Source organism: Eptatretus burgeri, chromosome 9 (genome assembly GCF_056783735.1).
Source record: "Eptatretus burgeri isolate ZD-2024b chromosome 9, Ebu_testis_v1, whole genome shotgun sequence".
Lineage (NCBI taxonomy): Eukaryota > Metazoa > Chordata > Myxini > Myxiniformes > Myxinidae > Eptatretus > Eptatretus burgeri.
This window is the reverse complement of record NC_140969.1, coordinates 20,858,862-20,881,896: the sequence shown is the minus strand read 5'-3', so window position 1 is coordinate 20,881,896 and position 23,035 is coordinate 20,858,862. Positions and strand designations below refer to the sequence as shown.

Here is a 23,035-nt window from a genome sequence, read left to right as displayed (position 1 = left end):
AGACGCGGGGGAAAAAAAAATCAAATAAGACTTATTGACATCTCAGAGTTGGGCACAATACTAGGCAAGGATGTGTGTATGTCGTTGATAGGAGTCCATGCGTGGACTGGCTGTGATTCAACTAGTTCATTTGCTGGCCAGGGTAAGGTAAAAGCAATCTATTTGATCCGCAAAAACCAGCATTTCAGAGAAGCGTTCATGAAACTTGGTCAGGAGTGGGTCGTCGGAGATGAAATGTTCGAAACGATACAGGCATTCACCTGTAGCATGTATTGCTCAAACACGAATGTCAAGGAGGTCAACATCCTCCGTTATGATTTGTTCTGTTCAAAGAAAGGGGATGTTTCATCGGGACAGAATCCCCCGTGCAAGGATGCATTAAAACAACACACGCAACATGCGAACTACCAGTCTGCCATTTGGAGGCGTAGTCTCCAGAACTTTCCTGAGATACTCAGTCCCACTGAAGGGCATGGTTGGATAATGGTAAAGGGAAACTTAGAAATATATTAGCTTACAATAGCCCCAGCCCCAGAGGCTGTTCTGGCACTAATGTCATGCAAGTGCCCAAGAAGTTGCAATGATGACTGCCCCTGTGTAGTGAATGGTTTCAGCTGCACACCAGCGTGCAGACTACAAAACTGTGCCAATATGCGTGATGAGACAGAGGATGAAGACCAATTGCAAGACATGGATGATAGTGACAGTGATGAGGAAGACTAAATTAGATATATTTTTAAGTGGTTGAGTACATATTGAGAAACAGTGTATTTTAATTTGTGGACGAGTGCTAAAGTCAAGACCTCGGGAAAACCTTGCCAGGAAATTGCTGGGGGTTACCGCGAGAACCAGTTTGGTCGGTCAAACAACACCTGGATATTAGTTAGCAATTACATGAAATGATCATTCATTTGTCAGTAAAAGTTTAATTTGGCAGGGCATTGGGATGCAGTTTGAACACAGACTGCATTACTGGATCACCTAAGTATGAAAATAGCCAGAAGTTGTTGGATCAACCAAACCGGCTCTCGCGGTACCCTCCAGTTAGGGTACATGTACAGAGTCAGATATACCCAAAGGAACTTGATTCAACGCTTTTTTTGGCAGCCATATCAATAATTTCTCAGAGACCTTGGACACCATATGGGCCTTCACCACCAAAAATATGAGCAATATTTGGTGAATTACTTTTTATTACAAGTTTTGTGAAAACCACTAACAGTAACTGGTAAGACATACAAATGTTGTTGATTTTGAAAACAACTATAACAATAGCAAACTACTGGTCCCTCTGCTGTGTACCGGTCAACTCCTGGTTTGTACCCTGTACATTTTGGGGCTATAGATAGATGAATAGACATTCAGGGTATTGTTCGCATTATTCACAATCTGTCATAGATGGGCTTTGTGTACCTTCCCATGATAGGGCCCCAGTTGGTGTACTAATACATGGGAAATGTATACTGACCGGTACTCAGCAGAGGGTCTAGTCCATAATGAGCATATGTAAAATCTTATTTCAGTTATAAAAATGCCTATTAGATATTTTGAAACCCCAATGGTCGCATAGTATAGAAGGTTTTTGAGATTGGGTACCCCAAAAAGGCCGAAAACTGACAAATAGATCATGTACGAAAACGTATCAATAGAATCCTGTGAAGTTCAGACAACTTGATATTTGACTTTCTTTGAATGCCTTATGAACCACTCTAGGTGACCAAGGTAAAAAATGAGCTTAGATATATTTGAACATTAATTGGCAGAAAACGTCTGATAACATATAGCAAAAAAAAAACAAAAAATGCCACTTTTTTGGGAGAAATTTCGAATTTTGGAACATACCGTAGCAAATAACTATCGAAAACTATATATTGGCAGATGTAGAATGTTCTTACAATCATTTTAAGCCAAACCGCATGTCCCAAGGACATTCTGGAGGTGAGTTGTGGGTTTTTTTTCCAATTTCCTCCATTTTGGTGAAATATAACGGTGGGCATTTTTAAAGATGGCCACTAAAAGGTCATTAAGCTACCTTCCTTGCAAGTCCATCAACTGATTTCGGACACTTGAGGTATCAAGCTAACCAAAAATCATGGTTGGGTCTGTTCCCCTTTTTGGTAATGAAATTCGGTCTGGCTCAAGGACTACTATGTAAGATCACGCCAGACCGACAGGTTTGGGAATTTTTGGCGATTTTCTAATTTTCACATTTGTTTGCATGGCGACGTGTGACACTGAGAGTTTGCATGGCACTGAGAGGCGTAATGACGTCATGACATCATCGGTCATTCGCTGACGTCATGACATCTGTCGTTGACAGACCGTCACCACTGAGAGGCCTCATGCCACTCCGAGAAAACAGCGTCTGCAATGTAAAACCCTTTTCTGCACATGCTGACTACCTCAGAAAATGCATTTGACACAAAAAATGGAACAAAAAACATTGTATATAAAGAAATTCTATAAATCACATTGTGAACACTGGATATATTGACGCCTTAACGAACCCTCACTCGAGAAAATTTGCGCTCCGCGCGGGTTTGGCTCGTTCATATTACTGTTTGCAATACCTGCTGACGGAAAGTGTCTCTCTCACCTCTCTCCTCTCCTCTCCTCTCCTCTCCTCTCCTCTCCTCTCCTCTCCTCTCCTCTCCTCTCCTCTCCTCTCCTCTCCTCTCCTCTCCTCTCTCTCTCCCTCTCCTCTCCTCTCCTCTCCTCTCCTCTCCTCTCCTCTCCTCTCCTCTCCTCTGCTCTCCTCTCCTCTCCTCTCCTCTCCTCTCCTCTCCTCTCCTCTCCTCTCCTCTCCTCTCCTCTTCTCTCTCTCACCCCTCTCTCTCGCTCTCGCTCTCACCCCCCCACTTTCCTCCTCCTTCTGCTTGTTTGGTTGTGGACCCTATTCCCATGGAGGTTCTACAATTGAAGGGTCGAAATGTTAATCTGTAGTTCTTACTTGATTATCTGGATGGCCATTAAAACACACAGTTAATAAGCTGAAGGAACTCTTGTTCTCTCTTGCTTCAGACAATATTTATATATGATTACAATATGACTACATTTTGTTTTATAACCTCACGCAATCATTTTATGTGCAGCCTGAGGCTGCTGGTTGCTTCATTGAGAGCACAATTGTGCCACTGATGCAGTGCCACCTGTAGGCGAGGGCAGTAATTTGTAATTTGTTCATGGTACCAGCATTAGCTCGCCTACTCTTCGTGAAGGACACTACGGGATCTTTAACGTCCACCAACTAATGCTGGCAGATGGGATTCCCAGTTAACGTCTATCCGAGGGATAGCACATACACATTGATGCCTCGTCCTTCCTGCGAGACACCGGGATGACAGTTTATAGCTGTGCCGAGATTTAAACCCAGGCTAGACGGCTCAGAGGTGAGTGTACATACCTCTAGGTCAAGCTGCTAGCCCAGAATATCTCTGAAGATTCTTAAAAAAAAATTAACTGTGGTAATATGGGATTATGCATTATTATAAAAGCACTATTTCTTTCTTCACATTGCAGTAATTGATGGTTGGGGGAAGGTAGAGGTGGTGAGGGAATGGGGGAGGTTGCAGATTGCCAGTGGATTAGTAATTGGTGCCTGTTGTTCTGTCTGCATTTAGGTTGTAGGCCAAAAAGCTCTCTTGGTATCCTCAAAAAGTAGCTCATTGTGTGGTTGTACTTTGGCCAAAGTCCTTGCTTGGGGTTGGCTGGAGCGTTGGTACTGCCTGCAGTTGTTACCATCTTTCGAGTTGGCTTGTTTATGCGTTCCCATCTGAGCACTTAGCTCATTACGTGATCCCAGGTTCAAATCCCACATACTGTTGATTTTTTTTTTCCGATAATCTCCTGTCTTTGCAATAGACATTAAAAAAAATTTTCTCCTAATGTTCTCATCCTACATGTTGTAAATGTACAAGCTCTTCCAGGAACTTTATTAACTGTATTGTTGCGTGGATGCCAACTTCTTGGTGGGATGCAGCCGCACCCAAGCGGCTACCGTTATGCTGAAGCAAAGACTTCAAGGATAGCCAAACTAAAACTGTTCCTTACAATCCAGCAGTGAGCAGTTATCACTGGCCTGTGATCCAATGGGGCTGATGACTGCAATTGTTATTTAATAAGATTACAATAATTTTAAACCTCCAGGAATCCCAAATGCACCAAATGGTTTACACAACAAAATGGTGGCAACAAAAGACAAGCCGTTCCTGATAAGAAAAATAATTTATTGCATAAGACGTAAACACAATTTCCCAACACAAAACCACAAGACAACACCCAATGTTCCCCATAGGTGCCACACACACACTCAAGCACCCATAAAAGAACTGTGCAGCACAAAAGAAAAGAAAAGGCATGTGGTGAAGAGCACAAAGCTGGTGCAGAACAGTTGTCGCACGAAGTTGGAGTAGAATGCGCATGGTGCTGCTTCATCTCCATCGGGGCAAGATCAGAAGACAGACAATGGGTTGGAGAGTCAGAGGCAAATGGCAGAGTCCACAGCGTCAGCTAGAGAGAGAAGAGAGAGAAGAGAGAGAAGAGAGAGAAGAGATGCACTTCCTGTTGAGGCTGGGGTTTATACCCAACCCCCACCCTCCACAAGTCTTTGCCTCCCAAGGCTAAGTGATCAAAGTGTTCAGCGGCCTCCAACTGCAGGCTCTCCACCAATCACGGCCCCTGGAGTACTCCAAATCATAGCCCTGAGGGCCTCATTATTCCCTGCCCTAAGAACTTCACAAGTTTCTGCCCTGCTATGCTCACCAATCTCTATCCGAGGCCCTCAGGAATGCTTGCCAAGCAGTCTACATGAGTCTTCGCCTCCCCAAAGATACCAGTCGACCTCAGCCTCAGCAACGAACAAATCCCCACTCCCCCACTAGCTGACAGGCAGTTGCAGAGGAGTAGTTATCCCCTTCTGTCGGTGAGTGGAACATGACATGTCACCCCCCACCCTGTCCAATTTACAGAGGAGAATAGACAAGACGCTTTAACATAGAAATCTTTTAATTGAACAGCACATGTCCCCTCACAGGCAACCTTTTACATTGACTCATCTTGTACAAACACTTAATACAGGATAAGAAATTCTAAAACTATATGTGAATCTACACAACATCTCTGGCCTTAATCTACTACCCCTTCCCCATAAAGGTAACAGCATTAAAGACAATATATACAGATGGGTCTACTGTCGTGTGGATATGCCACGGCATAATGGACCAAATAGCATTTGTTATTATCAACTTCCCTGAGCTGAACAGAATAGTTTGTATAACAAGCATCCCGAGTCATGTTTAATGTTCTTTGCTTCTCCCAATGGTGTGTGTTTGGTACAGGTGTACATCAGTTCTACCGTGTGGTTAATGTGCATGCATTATCACACCTGACACTGGCAGAGAAAGTTCAGCAGCTTCAGGAGCTCCTGTCTTGCATCCCATTCAATCAAGCTCTGATTTTTTCCAACTTGCACAGCCGGTAATTATCAGACAATTTGTAATCGATGATCCTTCATTCTCAAAATGCGAAAACATTTTATTTTGGATACATTTATCTTCTTCTTTACGATAATGAGAGTAATTTGCCGATGCATCAAAACCCACAAGTTTAAAATTTACTTTCATTCGGCCGAGTGAAACCCCCTCCAAACCCTTGCCTGCAAAAACTGATTTTATTTTTTTGGAAAGCCAGCCTCATTTTCCATACAATCATCATGTAACTTTGTTAAAAAGAAATCCATGGGCAAGTGCTCCGAGGTTGGAAGGTTCGTGCAATTGCTCTTGCGGTTATGGAGAAAACAAATTTAAGATTGGAATAAAGGTGAAAAAGTGTGGGAGGAAGAAAAAGAGAAACAAAAGTGAGGGCCTCTGCCAACATTCCACAACATGGTCAAGTATGGTTGTGGATTCCTATTACTCTTTTTAAACCAAAAATGTGAAATATCTCTACTTTGAGAGTAAATGTGTTCCTGATCTTGCGGTAAAATCTCTTTGATGAAGCTGAAAATTGTCATATAATTGAATATTTCCAGATGTTAATTTCAAATTTGGATTTCTGTAATTTGACAATCTGAAAGTGTCTGGTGGTATTGCAGAGTGTTGTATCCAATTGTATCAGTGTTTCACAGGTAGAGATTTGTATCAAAAATTATCTGTCCATCGGATCTAGCATTAATGTGTGTGTGTGTGCGTGCGTGCGTGCGCAGGCGTGTTTTTATCTGACAGACAGATACACTGACTGACTGACGTTTGAGGACCTTTTATTACAAAAGTAACAAAAACAAGTGTGTAATAAAGATCAAGCTATGTATATGGACAAAAATTATACATATAGGTATTACTCACTACATATATCCAAACTATAACCATATTACAAAAATAGTTATACTTGCATGTAAATGTCGCATCTTTTGCAAAACATTTGCACAAAATATTGTCAGTGCATCAGAAGTCTTCAAACACCTGAAGATGACTCGTGTTAAGATGGAAGCATAATCTCATTATAATATGCCCAGATACCAATCGTTTAAAGCAAAAGTGTGCTATCATTTTTACAACTCACTAATCAGAAGCTTTCTTTGCTTTATAAATTGCAAGCTTGGCAATGCCAAGTAGAGAATTCAAGAGCAAACCCGTCAAGCTTTTTTTTATTTATTATAGATCAGTAAGGTGTGCAAGCCCAGAAAAAAAGGAATAGAAAAAGATATGACAGACTTTCACTGCGTGCGTGCATGCATGCGTACGGTACCAGGGAAAAGTTTTGACACAGACTCATTCAACGGTTTTTTTTTTATTTTTTTTTACTATTTTCTACATTGCAGAATAATAGTGAAGACATCAAAACTATGAAATCACATATTGTTGCGGTTGAGGAAATTTGCAAACCACCATTCAGGTCCCGTAGGTGAGATATCTCTGTAAGTACATGTGTAGTTTGCCCAAACCCGTTGTTTAGAGGGAATAAATGTGATTCATTCGGGCTGCGACGCTTTGAGATAGTCGTTTTTCTGTTCTATCTTTATTTTGAACCAACCACGTCTCAACCGCCATCACACAACAACCACCAACCACAACGCCGCTTCACAACAACAACGCCAACAGCCACGATCTTTACCTTCACAACTCGCTCCCGCAAACATCGCATCACCGCCATTCCAAACGGCACCATGGCCATAAACCACTACCATAAATCCTCCACCACCTTCACCTCTCTCCTTCTGCGGCCATTCCCGCACCACCTGTGAGCACGGAGCGTCAGGCTGTCCTGGGCTCGTACGGGACGCGCACCGAGCCGCGAGTGAAAAATGCGGCCTTTCCGAGGAGAATTCGGATCAGGAATGCTACACGCCCACTTCTGACCCGTCCAATCAGCAAGCGCGGGGCGGTTTGGCCCCGCCTCCAGGCGCGTCTGTGTGGAATTGAGATATGCAAATTCTAGGATCAGGGGAGATTCACGCCCCTTTCTCTCCATCCAATGAGCGAGCGTGGCTCCACCCCCGAGCTCGTTCTGATCCAGAAATTTGCATATGGGTTCTCCTGCCGGCCTATAAAGCGCCGAGCACGGGGCGAATCTGAGAGAGTCAGTTTTGGAGAGCAGAGTGTGGCAGCGGCAGAGTGTGGCAGCGGCAGAGTCGGTTTGGGTCGAGTCGGTCTCGGCAGAGTCGGTTTGGGCAGAGGCGGTTTTAGAAGAGCGGGGAGTCAGCCTTGGAAGGGCAAAGAGAGTTTTGGGGCAGAGTCGGGTTGGAGCGCGGAGTGGAGTCGGGAGGCGAGGGCGTACAGGTGGTTTGCTGCAGTCGGCTGAGGAGAATTGGGGAAGAGACTGAAGAGCTCGGGTCCGAGGCAAGGAAGACAGCGGTCGGCGACGAGGTCGCGGTGGAATCGCTCGTCACGGGACCCAAGCAAGCCAGCTATCCTCTTTCCCCAGAGCATCAACAATTCCCCCCCCCCCCATTTTTTTCTCCGCGCTGAGATAGTGCGAAAAGGGGGCCCCGTTCCCACCCCACTCCAAGCAGTGCCAACGAAACCCGCGAAGGAGCACGAAGTCGGGGCACCGCCGCGCCGCCACATTTGCGGTTCATCACAAAGACACGGGTAGGATCCACCCGGTCTCCCGGACCTGACCGCTCTTTCAGGTCCTGCGCAAATATTGGCCCACAGGCCCCGTCTGCCCCCTTGTCTTTGAGGGTGGCCCTTTTCTTTTGCTTTTGAGTAAATGTGTTGTTGGCGCCGTCTGTAAAGTAAAACTGTGTAAGTGTTGCCGTGTGCACGCGTAGTCGGTTGTAGATCTGCATTGTTGTGTTTCTTTTGTTGCAATTGCTTTATGTGCATTCTGTTTAATTGTATATGTGTGCTTTCCGTGTGCCGCGGAATAAATGTGCATCATGTTGAATTGTTTTCCCGTTTCGCTTCGTCTTTTCTTTAATTGAATCTCCATCTTGCTTCACGTAAAGGGTTGGTAGTGGGCTTAATACGCCTGATAATTAATCGGAACCGTCGAGGCCGACGATAACACCGCTCGGTTATCCCGATAGTACGGAATGGATCGCTTAAGTGGCCCGTGTCCAGAGTCGACCTGCGGCGAGGTGCGATCGCCCGGTCTACCCTCCGCGTGGGTACTTTGGTAGGTCGAGTTTGGCGAGCAACCCTATCCCACGCGGGGGGCCGATTGGCACAATCGTGGTGAGGCCGAAATGCCCACCCGTGACTAGATCCCGGCGTTGGTCCTAGAGGGTCATGACAGAATTGTCAGTCCGGTGGGCGACGTGCCGCGATTCGAGTTACGTGGCCGTTCGCACGCTGGCGGGCGCGAATTCGCAACAATATGTATGTATACATATATATGTGTGTATGTGTATGTGTATATATATATATATATATATATGTGTATGTATATGTATATGTATATGTATATATATATATATATATATATATATATATATATATATATATGTATATATATATATATATATATATATATATATATATATATATATATACATACATACATACATATGTTAAGCCTGGTGTTGGTGCAGTGGTTAGGGCAGTGGCTTGGGATCCAAAAGGTCCTGAGTTCAAGCCCCATTGAGCCACTGAATTAATACACCAGGGGGTTGACTCAGCCTGTCATCCTTCCGAGGTCGGCGAAATGAGTACCAGTGTACTGGGCCGGTGTATACCCCAGTTAAAAATAAGTGTACCAGATCCCTGTGTCGCAAGAGGCGACCAGGGTTGCGTCAGGAAGGGCATCCGGTGTAAAAAATGTGCCAAATCACTATGCAGATCATATGGATGATCTGCTGTGGCGACCCCTAATGGGAGCAGCCGAAAGAAGAAGAAGAAGAAGAAGAAGAAGAAGAAGAAGATATATATATATATATATATATATATATATATATATATATTCATATGTGTGTGTGTGTGTGTGTGTATATATGTATGTATGTATGTATGTATATATATATATATATATATATATATATATATATATATATATATATATATATATATATATATATATATGTATGTACAGTCATGCGCCACTTAACGACGGGGTTACGTTCTGAGAAACGCGTCGTTAAGCCACGTCGTCGTTGTGCGAACATAATTTTTTTTTTTCGTTTTCGTTTTCATTTTCGAACATCGTACTTACACAAAACTACACACCTAGGCTATATGGTATAGCCTATTGCTCCTCGGATACAAACCTGTACAGCATGTTACTGTACTGAATACTGTCGGCAATTGTAACACGCATCCAAGAGAGACTGAAGACTCGTTAGTTTTACCTTTGTGCTGTTCATGACGGCCATCGGTGTTGTTAGCAGCAGCTTAAAATCTCCTCTCGCATCGATTATAGAAAGATGAATAAATAGCGTTTGGATTTTATAAATACGTAATCATTGCATCGATGTTATAATTTATAAATGAAGAAACGAGCTCCTCTCAATTGTGATATATATTTTCGGAACAATGCGATTGTTTAAACAACATGAAAAGCTTCACCAAAAATAAATTTGTGTTTTAATTTCGACTGTAACAACGATTTATTCGCAGAATTCTTCAATTCAAAGGTAATTTACTTGCTGGAAGGTAAACGTGCAAACATTGGTTCAGTTTGAAAGCCGATTTCCTTGAATCCCGATTTTGCACGACCCTGCTTTTTTCGCGATGACATTTTATGGACCTTAACGATCGCATTATAACAGGGCCACACTGTCGTTTATTATCATTATGAAGTATTATGTACTGTTCAGCGTACATAATTGTACGTGCTATTTTTATACGACTGGCAGCGCTACGTCGGCTATATCACTCGGCGATAGGAATTTTTCAGCTACTTTTTTTTCATTTTTTTTTTTCCAGAGCTGGCAGATCCATCGTATATGCGATCCATCGTTGCTCGTAACGTTGTTAAGCGGCGCATCACTATGTAATATATATATATATATATAGATATGTATGTATATATATATATATGTTTGTATGTATACATATAAGCCTGGTGTTGGCTTAGTGGTTTGGGTGGTGGCTTGGGATCCTAGGGTCCTGATTTCAAGCCCCGTTGGGCTGCTGAATTAATACACCAGGAGGTTGACTCAGCCTGTCATCCTTCCGAGGTCGGCAGAATGAGTACCAGTGTACTGGTAAGGGGGACACTGCATCAGCGGCATAGTTGCGTCCCAACCAATGATGCAACCAGCAGCCACAGGCTGCACTCAATAGCGATATCTATATATATTCAAAATTTAAATGGCGGAATTGAGTTTAACAGCATTTCCGACTACTACAAAAGTGTTCATTTGAAATTCAGCATTGATCGTTTTTAAGATGTTTAAAAAATTTTTTTTTTGATTCCACACCCGTGTATTAACCGCACTCCCAACTTTAACCTTTTTTGCCGATAAATAGTGTGGTTTATGCACCGGAAAATATGGTGTATACAGTCAACCCCTGCTTCACCGCGGTTCACCTATCGCGCCCCTGGTTCATCGCAGGTTTTCCCTTGGAACGTAACTAATTTTTTTCTGTGGATTCCCCTGGTACATAGCGGTAATAATATATAAAATATAAATTATAACGCGTGGTGCTCGACCAGTCACACAACGCACGAGACAAAGTTTCGCTTGTGAACTTCGAATATTTTCTGTTTTTTTTCTCCAAGCCCCACGATGCCACCCAAACGCCCTGCACCTTCTAAGGCTTCTGGCAAGGAGCCGAAGCGCCAGAGGAAGGTCCTGGGACGCTTCAGAAGGTTAAGGTAAAGGTGCTCGATGTATGCTTCGGGAAGGAAAATGGTTTGCCGCCGTTGGACGAGCACTGCTCATACCCAGCACCTCAAAACCGACCAGACCAGACTAGTCGATCTCCGGCACCTCAAACCCAGCACCTCAAAACCGACCAGACCAGACTAGTCGATCTCCGGCACCTCAAACCCAGCACCTCAAAACCGACCAGACCAGACTAGTCTATCTCAGGCACCTCAAACCCAATAACTCCCAAACTGACCAGACCAGACGAGTCGATTTTTTTTTTTTTGGGGGGAGGCGTCCATTCATCGCGGATTTTCACTGAGCGCGGGGAGGTTTGGAATGTAACCCCCGCGAGAAACGGGGGATTACTGTATATGTATTTTCTGGTGTATAAACCACTATCGGCCAAAAAAGGGTAAAAGTTGGAGGTGCGGTTAAAACGCGTTTAAAGAGAAAAAAATCGGTCTTAAAAACGGTAAATGCTGAATTTCCATTACATACCAAATGAACACTTTTGTAGCAGTCGGAACTGCTGTTAAGCTCAATTCTGCCATTTAAATTTTGAAAATCGGTTCAGGTTAACATTTTGTACAGCGTTTTATTAACCGTGTGTGGAAATTAAATAAGCATAAAACGGAGACACCCGGAGTGTAGGTGTGCGATGTATGTAGAGCCTCATGGCTTTGAAAACGCCATTAAACGCAAAAGAAGAACACCTGCTCTCGCATCAAAAGAAGAATTAGTCACAATAACGGAGTACCCACCTCAAATAAGCTTGCGTGGCAAGCTTCCCTCGTATGTCGTGTTTTGGAGGAAGACACCACCCAAAGACAAGTTTCCAGCTGGCGTCATTGTCCATGCGCAGCAGAAGGGGTGGATAGACGAGGGACTTGTAGTGGTGACTATCTTTTTACATGCATCATTTTCTGCATGAACATCCGATGCCAGCAGAATTAATCCACCAAGTTTGTTCCTTACATGCTGATGCTGTGCTTGGAAATGCTGGATAGTGGGGTGCTATTTAAAACTAGGAACAACCAATCAACCCCAAGTACTTTTCTATACGAGAGCAGGAAATGGATTTAAAAGGAAGAAGAAGAAGAGCTCACGAGAGCGAGGAGCCACACGGGATGGTGAAGCTGCAAGAAGTACCAGTGCTGCTCGGTTGTTTTGGCTTCCTTTGGTTATCTTCATTCTTCCTGGTTCTCTTCGTTTTCCCTCATTTCTGTCAGCCGTTCCTAACTTGCTTCCCGTGGATTACTCACGTTGACCAGATGAACTTATTTTTTTTTTTACTTCGCAGTCCTTTGTACTCGACCCAGGTTTCAAGGAACATTAGCTGCATCTTGGTGGAACCACAACAGACAGCATTTACTATTTCCCGGACTTGCTATTTTCATCAGTTTTTGTGATGTGTTTCCTGCCGGGATTTTCAACCCAGATTCCGAGGAGCATTGGCCACATGCATCTTGGATGAACTTTCACGATTACTCCTATCACTACGTTGGCTGAGCATTATGTTAACTGGGAGACTGCTGGCTTTCATCGGGAGGACGAGAAAGCATCTTGATCATCGTCATCGGGAGGACGCGAAAGGTTGACCTTCCGATGATCTGTGGCTGGATCATCAAGGTGTGGGAGGAGATACCGTCGGCCATCATCAAGTGAACATTTCTGAAATGCTCCATCTCCAACAACATGGACGGCACAGAGGATGGCATCTTTTGGGAGGAGGAGGCTGCAAGTCAATTGATTAATTTTATGTTAAAGGCTCCAGTCATCCAGACTAAATAGTCCTCATCGAGGCCAAGCCTTACATAAAAGAACGCATTGATATAATAGTAAGGAAAGAGAGAATAGTCTAAGAGTTTTTGTGGAAGTAAAAAATGTGCTTTTTGAAAAGGGGAAGGTCATAAGTGTTTGGGAAGACGTGAGAGGGTAAAGAGTTCTAGAGTTTGGCAGTGGAGGGGAAGAAACAAACATTGTTATAACGGCCCACACTTGAGTTTCCAATGGCCACACAATAATCATGTGATGTGGTGGCTTGTGGAGTATTCCTTTGTCTCGCTAATGGTGGAGGTACACCAGCAGTAAGTTCTTGCGAGCAGAACCTGAAGTAATATCTGGAGAAAAGAAAAAGAGAGCCTACTTTGCGGTGTAATTTGAGCAGGTCAGGTTTTGAGGTCACAATGGTGGAGTTGACAAGTTTAATAACTTTGTATTTAATTCTGTCCAGTAAGTATGTGGAGCTGGAACCTCCCCAGATGTGAGAGCAGTACTCTACACAAGGACGAATCAATCCTTTGTATAGTTGGAGCAACTGTTCAGAGGAGAAGAATCTTCAACATCTGAACAGGACTCCTAATTTTTGAGAAAAGTATTGCTTTATCTTAAAATTGGTCTTTCATATAAAAATATAACATAATATGGGATTTTGGGTACGAAGTAGCAGACCACGACACACCATTAGCCCCTCTCCCTGACTAATTTTATTGATTTTTTTTTCCTCTTTCCTCAATTTCCCCCCACCATCCCCATGCTTTTAATTTCCTACATCAGTGCCTGGTAATCAGGTTCAGCTACTCGAGTGACATTTGGTGCCATAGCATTGCATGTAACGAGAAATGGTGGTGTTATTTTGCAGGGCACAGCATCTGGCCAACACACTTGCTGCACAAGGTTTCCCTGCTGCCTGCATCTCTGGTAAGACTGCTCAGAGTAATTTGTCGAATAGAAAACTAGTTTGGTTGTGTAGGCTAATGTCGTCTTAAGGCCCGGTCACACCTTGACGTTTTAGCCAGCGATGGCAACGTATTAAAATGTATGTAAAACGCTGGCTTACGTTGAACTTTTGATGTTTTTTTTTAAAGATTCGGACGTATTCATAGCGACTTGGTCTTATGTATAACGCATTGGTAACGGACACAGAACGTTTCGTTGTGTTATAGATAACTTATACCAACGAATGCTGAACCTGTTGTCGGCCTACACAACCGATGCCCAACGATAGTCTAACTTAGGCATAGCGCGTTGCACGCATCGCCGACGATGTCGTGACGTAGCCTATTAAAAGGCTGACGCACAACGATTCGAATCATAACTGCCCTAGAAATGGAAGTGTCAACATTGCGGTCACACCTTGGCGATCTTGCCAGCGTATGCCGACCTAAGAAAAATGTGTCTAAAACGTTGGGACACGTCAAATATGGTATGAGTAAGTTTGGTATACGTGAGTATAACGCTAAAGTACGCTATCATACGTCGTAGTAAGTAGAGTACGTCAAGAAATTTTAAACATGTTCAAAGTTTTACGACGTACTCGGCGTATGACACACGTTCCGCATGCGATGGGGATAAGTTTTACACACGATATGTGGACGCTTACACACGTCCACAAAGGATACTTATAAGCTACTCATAAGTCGAAACACGTCGCGGTAATGTCTTTTTTACGCGAAACTTATTTCTAACTTATGTTTGACGTGCTTTGAACCAATTCTTTACGTAGTCCCAACACACATCGACGTACGTAGACGTATTCCAATGACGTCTTCCTGTCGACAAAAAAAATTTTTTTTATACATGTTTCTAGGTTACAACTGCCATATAAAGACGTGTTCCCAGCGGTTTTGGGAATTGGTATATAAAAATGCTGCTCATAAAAGGGGAACCCAACAGTGTTTTCGAGTCCTTTTTGAGTCGATGTCCATGTCAGCAGTAACAGTATCAGTATCAGTATTAGTATTAGTATTAGTAGTAGTTTGTTCATGTTGGCAGTTGTAGGTGAGTGTGAGGGGGAGGGTGTGGGTTATGATGGATCGTCCTTGCGTTTAACGATTTAACGATTGAAATGGCTGCATCTCCACTATTGAAAGTAGACGCTTGCGCTCAACAATTGGATTTTTTTCACACTCAACGACTTTTAAACGGTACCACTCAGCTATTTTCATTGTTTACAATGAACGATTTAAATTGCTGTCACTCGCCTTTGTTTTTTGACGCTGGGGTTTGGAAATTTGAAGCGTTTCTTCTGAACGTTTTAAAACGCTCAAACTCGACTATTTTAAATAGACGCTGCCGATGGACAATTGGAATCATAGCCAAGCTAGACATCGAAGTGTGAACATCCTCGTCATGCCGAAGAAAAGTTTGAAGAATGCTGCAAATAAGTGTCCTGGCCGTGGCCGTGGACGCTGACGCAAGGACGATCCATTATACCGACGTCTTTCAGCCTATGAGTAACTTAAAAGTAACGTCTGTCGACGTGTGGCAACAATCGCGTAACGTGCCAACAACACGTTAATCATAGGTTAGAAATAAGTTTCGGGTACGCTAAACATTACCTCGGCGTGTCTCAACTTATGATTAACTTACAAGTAGCATGTGTTGACGTCTGTCAACGATCGCAGACCGTGCATACAACTTGTGGCCAACGTAGCGGAACGTGTGAGTCATACGCCGGCATACGTCGTGAAATTTCAAGCATGAAAAAATTTGAGGACAACCAAAAAGTACAACGTTTAAAGCCAGCGTACAACGACGTATGGCAGTTTTTTTCAGCGTGCTCTCAATGTTATCAAAACTTACCCATAACGTATTCAACGTGTGCCAGCGTTTTAGAAAAAAAATTCAAAAATCGGCATACGTTGGCTAAAACGTCAAGGTGTGACCGGGCCTTTACATTGGCAGACAGACAGAATAATCGATGTAATCATCAGAATGTTGTCTGCTAACCATGCCTGTGGGAAGCAAAAGAAAGCTGACGTTTTGGTAATTAACCCTTCATCAGAGCAAGTTAGCTTCTCTTGAACTTCACTTTTCTGGCTGTAATGGATGTAAAGTCTTCTTTATGCTTTCTTCCTGGACAAAACTGTTGCTTTATCTTCTGGACAAAATGCTCTTTTGCTTCAACTAAGGGTTAATACCTGAAAGGTCAGCTTCGTGCTTCCCACGGTGGTGAATATCCTTCGATCAGCATTCTCTTAATTTTATCTCCAGAGTAATTTGCATCACTTTGTGGGAGAGCTCAGTGCATAAATCTTGCCAAATTCATCACTGGCTCTTGGCCTGGATTGCAACAGCATTGATGAGAACTTGAAATATAGCTTAGGTAACGCTATGGACAGCAGAGATGCTGAATTTCCAATCAGAAAGATTCAAACTCCGGCAAATCATTGTTTATAATTGTATAGGATTGCAGCTTAATCAATTTTTTTTTCAATAGCCTGGTGGTAAGGCTCATCTAAGTGGAAATAACAGAGGGCACGGGGCCAACAGCCAAAGTGTGGCAAAAGCAAAACTGCGAGGGAAGAATGTGCAGATATTCCACAGCATGAGGAGAGGAGTTGTGGGTGACAAGGAGACAGAGATTCAGTGGGTGCAAAACAGATCTGAGTTAGAAAGATAAGAGACCATTAGGTGATAGTGGACAGAAAGCTGTAATGCCTGGATGGTAGAGCATGAAATAACAGGCCTTACAAGACGGTACTACAGGCGAGAGAAGATGATGAAATGATAAAATTAAATATTTGTCTTGCAATTTGGAAAGGCAACAATGTTGTCTTGTTCATGTGGTGTTTGAGGGATTGTCATATGGGAGCAACGAGAGCAGAAGAGAGATGGGAATAGACTACAAGGGCACAGACCTGCCTACAATGAATGAGAGGTGGACTTTGACCACTTCTTGGCAGAGGCTTCACGAACGACACACATGTCTCACTGAGGTGACCACTTTTTTTTTTTTGTATACACTGTCGAGGCTCGTATGAGAGCTAATACATAGAAACGCACAACAAGGGGAGCAGGAGACAAGAGGGCCAGGAGAGGGAAGGAAGAAAACAGTAGGGAACAGAGACATGAGATCTGTGGAAGGGAGAGGGATGGGGTGGGGTACACAGGGTAAACAAGATGGACACTACAGTGACTTTCAGATCCTTACACGACAGGGACTTTCAGGAAGGAAAGCAGGGAATTTGAAGGAGGTGGGTTTGGGGTGGATTAGCAGAGGTAGAAAAGATCGTGGTTTTGGATGGGGAAAGTTAAGAGATGGTGGTGAACAGCTGTTTTGAAGACCTGGAGGGAAGGGTGGAATTGAAGAGAGTGTGGGAGTTTTTTTTCCAAAGGTGGGGGAAAAGAGGAATGAAAAAGTGAAGGTGAGCAGCGATTCGTGATTTTGGTAGTTTTACCAGAAGGGGGTTGTTGGCGGACCTTGAGCGCCCTGCAGAATTGGGGGGGGGGGGTCTCAGACAGAGCGGGGGGGGGGCTGGGCAAGGCTGGAGAGGAGATGGTAGAAGACAGAAAGACCACCGACCTGCCTATGGTGAGAGAGTGAGAGACTCAAAGACTCAGCCTCATCACGGGAGATACCAATGATCCTAAATGCCTTGGTTTCCACAGTGTGAAGGTGAGAGGTGGAAGCACCAGTTCAGAGGGGAGAGCAGTACTCCATCAGGCTGCAGACGAAAGCTTTGAATGTGGTCAGGAGTACAGGTGTGCCAAGGAAGGACTGCACGACGGAGGATGTACAGTCAGTGACTGGCTTCGGAGGCCAGCTTGGAAATATGGCTTTCCCAGGAAAGATCATGGCAGATTGTGTGACTCAGAAGCTTTAATGAAAGAACTGTTGTTGGAAGAACCAGAGGATTGTTGAGAAGGTGGGGGGGGGGGGGTTGGGGGTATTTGCAGACGGTCCTTTCGGAGAGACATAGTGAGAGTGTGAGATTTAACTTGTGAGGGTTTGCACCAAATATAAATCCTTGCAAGCAGCTTACCTCACAGGAACTCTTGGCTTTTTGAGCACAAAATAAACAGGACTAGCGGTCCGTAGCTCCACTACGTCAATGTGGGGAAAGATGGGAAGCGGTGGCACCATCTTCCATGGCTTGTACACTGTTGCAACAGATCAAGGGCTTGTACACTGTAACAATCTTCTAGATGAAGGGCTTCTCCACTGTTGTAAGCTTCTAGATCAGGGGTCGCCAACAGGTAGATCGTGGGTGACTGGTAGCTCGCTGGCTGCCAATGAGTGGCTCACATTAAAACATGGAAAACGAGAAGGGCACTCGGTAGAGCGCATACCTCCGCCACGTAATGCCTGATCCACGAGAACATATCGGGCCCAATACATTTTTGAAATATCATGCTATACAGTACAATATCGTTTTTGGCCCGATCTCTCAATGGTAAAGAATCGCTTAAAAAAAAAATTCTCGTATCCAGATCTGGATTTGAATCTTTACCAAAATCGAATCAATTCGTCCTTGTGACACACCCAACCTGTCCACCAAGTTTCGTCCGAACCCATCCACAACTTTTTGAGATATTGTGCTATGTATCATTTTTAGCCCTATCTCTCAATGGTGAAGAATCACATCAAAATTCTAGTAGTCGAATCCTGATCCGGATCTTCACCAAAATCGAATCAATTCCTCCTTGTCACACACCGAACCTGTCCACAGAATTTCATCCTGATCCGTCCACAACTTTTTGAGATATCCTGTACACAAATAGACACAAAGGGGTGAAAACATTACCTCCTTCACCTTTGGTGGCGGAGGTAAAAAGCTGCATTCACATGGTCCAAAAAATCGACACATGGTTTTAATAATGACATTAACACAATAATAAAGTTTAATTTAGTTGTAACACTTATCAAAACAATCTTGAGTCCAAGTTTCTATTTGTACAGCGGGCCTGTTTGAGCAGAACTGACCAGGCAAAACAATGACAACCGCTGACAGACCCCACAACACGCACGCGCACACCCCACAACACGCACGCGCACACCCCACAACACGCACGCGCACACCCCACAACACGCATGCGCACACCCCACAACACGCACGCGCACACCCCACAACGCGCACACCCCACAACGCGCACACCCCACAACGCGCACACCCCACAACGCGCACACCCCACAACGCGCACACCCCACAACGCGCACGCACACCCCTCGACACACACACACACCCCACAACACACACACACTCAGGATGCACACCAGATTACGCAGTGCTGGTGGATACCCTGCAGTGTCAAGTTTGATACTGAAGTAAAGGTAAAGATCAATTTTCCTTCACTTTAAATAAGTATTTTTGCAATTGAACTGTAATAACTAAATTTGTGCCCTTATCAATTCATATATTTTCATTTTATGTTTTCGTAGCTTTTGAAATATTTCATAAATCAAAAGTTGCTTGCATTGAAAAGAAGGTTGGTGACCCCTGTTCTCGATGAAGGGCTTCTGCACTGTTGCAAGCTTCTCTATGCAGGGCTCTTACACTGTTACAAGATTCCAGATGAAGGGCTTCTACAATGTTTCATGCTGAGGAAAGACATGGATTTGTGAGGTTGGCAGCCAGCTTTGGAGGTCACTTTTTTAGAAGTTATCTACCCAAGGCATTGGATCGTGAGGCATCAAGAGCTTAATCATAATTAGTGTGGGATTTCTTAGCTGGCGTCTTACACAAGAGTGTGGGTCCGCCCTCCGTGGACAGATGCATTTCAAGTAGAATGCTGTCACAACCTATTATAGGGGTAAGGAACAGACCTGCACAAGGTGGAGTTACCTACAAACTAAATTGATGGATTTTCCAGTGACAAAGGTCATCGATGTTGACCAATAACAAGAATAGTCCCAGAACACTACTTTGATGGATATGCCAGCCTTTAATGATGGAGCACGTGAGATAACCTTAGCAGACAGCATGGGGTGCCAGACAGTATTTAATGTTCTGGATCAGGAGATAGCTTTGACTTCTTGTTTGAAATTGAAGCCATCCATCCACTGTTGACATAGAAGCAGCATTTTCAGGATGGAACGAGCATAGAAACATAAGTAGAGAGCTATTGAACAAGTTTTGAGGATTCCGGTACAATGGCTAGGAATATCTCCACCTTGGCATGAGTCAGCTCCCATGTTGTAATGAGTTTGCATTGAGTAGTTTCATCGAGTAATGAGTCTCAGCCACATAAACTGCTAAAGTGAACCAATACTCTCTCTTGTATAGATGATAGATGGGGGAGAGATAGAAGAGGAAGAGACAGATTTGAGCCCTTGGTCTTTTTTTTTTTTTTTTACAATAAAGCTAAGCCATTCTGCCTGAGAGCAGTGTCTTTCATACCACTATCCTGAAAGGAACAGATGAGCCATGTATCATTGATACTTGACCCACTGACACCAAGATTTTGTGGCTGGTGAGACATGAAAGATCGGACCTCATCTTGAGCTCGGTCACATCTGAAGACCGAATCCCTGAAAGCAAGTTTTGCGGAGAAGGTTGTCATTGATGGACTTTTCTTTCTCGGAGGAAAAGACAAGCTGCTTTCTGGAAATTGCCTCACTGCATGTTATTTTACCAGGAAAGGGATGTTGGGCAGGGTAGTTGGAGGCACAAAAGGTTGGTGTTAAGCCGTTGTGCTAAACACAAAAAATTTGTTGCAGGTAAACATCATTCGGCCTCCTGTGTCATTGTTCCTGTGACTGTTCCATGGTTGGGCTGGAAGTTGATGTAGGAAGAAAGGCCGGGTAATTAAAGGATGTAGATTATTGTCAATTGCTCACAGTCTCGTATCCTGCTGTGCATGTATACTGAACAAAAATATAAACGCACCAAGCGATTGTTACTATTTTACCTCAAACTCATTAATACTAAATCTTCACAACAATTTGGTTATAGAATCCATGACAATTGAGCATTAAATTTCAAAGAGTTCCTTGAGAATTCTGGCGACAGTCTTTGCGCTACAACAGCCGACACAACCGAGGTGTCACTGTCAGAGTTCACACAGTCAGTAGCGGGTGTGTCCACCGTTGGCGTCGCGCAGAGCGGTGCATCTCCGGCGCATGGACATCACCAGATTATCGATGGTGGCCTGAGGGATGTTTTCCCATTCCTCCTGGAGAGCCACACGGAGCTGGCGGACCTTCTCTGGGACTGCGTAACGTTGTCGTACGCGTCGATCGAGAACGTCCCAAAGGTGCTCGATGGGCGACATGTCGGGAGAATATGGAGGCCAGTCGAGGACATCAATGTCCTCCTCACCGAGGAAGTCCATGCAGATCCTGGCAACATGGGGGCGAGCATTGTCGTGCTGAAACGTCACATGGTGAAGGCGCACAAACGGCACGACGATGGGTCTGAGTATCTCGTCCCTGTACCGCTGCCCGTTCAAGTTGCCTTCAATGAAATGAAGCAGAGTGCGCTCTCCATGGCATATGCCTGCCCTCACCATAACACTGGCACCACCGTGTGACACCCGACGAAGGACATTGGCGTCAGTGCAGCGCTCCCCAGCCTGACGCCAGACGCGGAGTCCGCCATCAGCCCGATACAGCTGGAACCGCGACTCATCGGTGAACAGCACTCTCCTCCATAGTGTGAGGGTCCAGCGCAAGTGAACATTAGCCCAGTTCAGTCGGGTCTGACGCCGGACTGCAGTGAGGTCGAGTCCCCGGTGTGGTCGGCGGGCTCGGAGGTTGGCCTCCCTCAAGCGGTTACGCACTGTCTGGGCTGAAATGCACCTGTTATGCAGCCCGACAGTCTCATCGGCAGTCCTCGTGGCCGGTCGGAGTCGATCCCGGAGATGTTGCAGCCTCATGTGACGATCCTGACCGGCGGTGGTCACACGTGGTCGCCGGGCATGTGGGCGGTTCACGGTGCTTCCAGTCTCTCTGAGGCGCGTTCTCAGGCGGCTAATGGTGGAGTGGTGGACATTGAAGTGTGCTGCAACGGCCCATACTGACGTCCCAGCATTCAGCATGCCAATGGCACGCTCCCTCAAGATTTGTGACATCTGTGGCATGTTGACATTTGGCACCAGTCCACATTTTGGGGAGGCCTTTTATAGGGCAAGCTATAGGGAGTGTTTGTGTCCTGGTCACGCTCACTGACCATCACTCTGTCAAGCCCCATGGTGCTCATGGGAAGGATTACTCAACGTGTGAGTCCACACACTCAGAGTGGTCAATTTCAATGGGAACATCTGTCTTGAGCAAAACAAAGGAACCATTGCTCAAACATATCAACGGTTTGACCATTTTCCCATAATGGCAATCTTGACTGAGATATTTAGGTTGGTGCGTTTATATTTTTGTTCAGTATATGTATCTTTATTAATTTTGTTTTTCTACTTCATATTGTAATGATATTTTCAATGATTTCTCTGATGGAATTGTGTGTCCCCTGAATATGAAGCATGGTATTTAAGTGTACCATCCCTTGTGCAGGTAACATGACACAGAGCCAACGTTTGGAAGCCATGGAGCGTTTAAAGCATTTCAAGTGTCGTGTGCTCATTTCCACAGACCTGGTGAGGGTTACAATGGAAAACAGAATTTAACAATGCAAAGGTTTGCTATGGAACATGGATTAGAGTTTATCTTCGAACCAATGTGGACTCACTCAATCACTCACTGACACAGGACCGTTACAATAGCTTTTTGTCTTCCTTTGGAGCCTACATGGGTCATAAGTCGCCCGCTAAATTCCCACATCCAGATATAATAACATCGTCAAAAATGCATCAGTAATGGTTCGTATATAGTAAGAGTTAACGTGTCTAATCATCACAATTATTAATTAATTGATGTGAATGAGCAAGATACCCCTTCACACAAAGAGGAGTGGAGATAAGAAAAGCACTGCCATTGACAGCAACAGGCAGGTGCACAGACACCTAGTGAAGAGATTACACCAATTATAAACCACAGGATTGATCATGCCGACCTTGAACATGATGCACATTTAAGGTATAAAATGAATTTGTGGTGAAATTAGACATAAT

At 44.3% G+C, this 23,035-nt stretch overlaps 1 protein-coding gene across 6 annotated transcripts in view; it reads left to right on the top strand.

The window, feature by feature from the left end:
• Nucleotides 1–23,035, top strand: part of LOC147019669 (histone-lysine N-methyltransferase SUV39H1-like) — a 136,050-nt gene that overhangs the window by 35,493 nt on the left and 77,522 nt on the right. For all 6 annotated transcript variants that reach the window (XM_085894277.1, XM_085894276.1, XM_085894274.1 and 3 more), the window contains 3 exons: nt 5,337–5,475; nt 13,893–13,951; nt 22,479–22,561. In XM_085894277.1, coding sequence (XP_085750403.1) covers nt 5,337–5,475; nt 13,893–13,951; nt 22,479–22,561 — 281 coding nt within the window. The remainder of the gene's footprint in view (nt 1–5,336; nt 5,476–13,892; nt 13,952–22,478; nt 22,562–23,035) is intronic.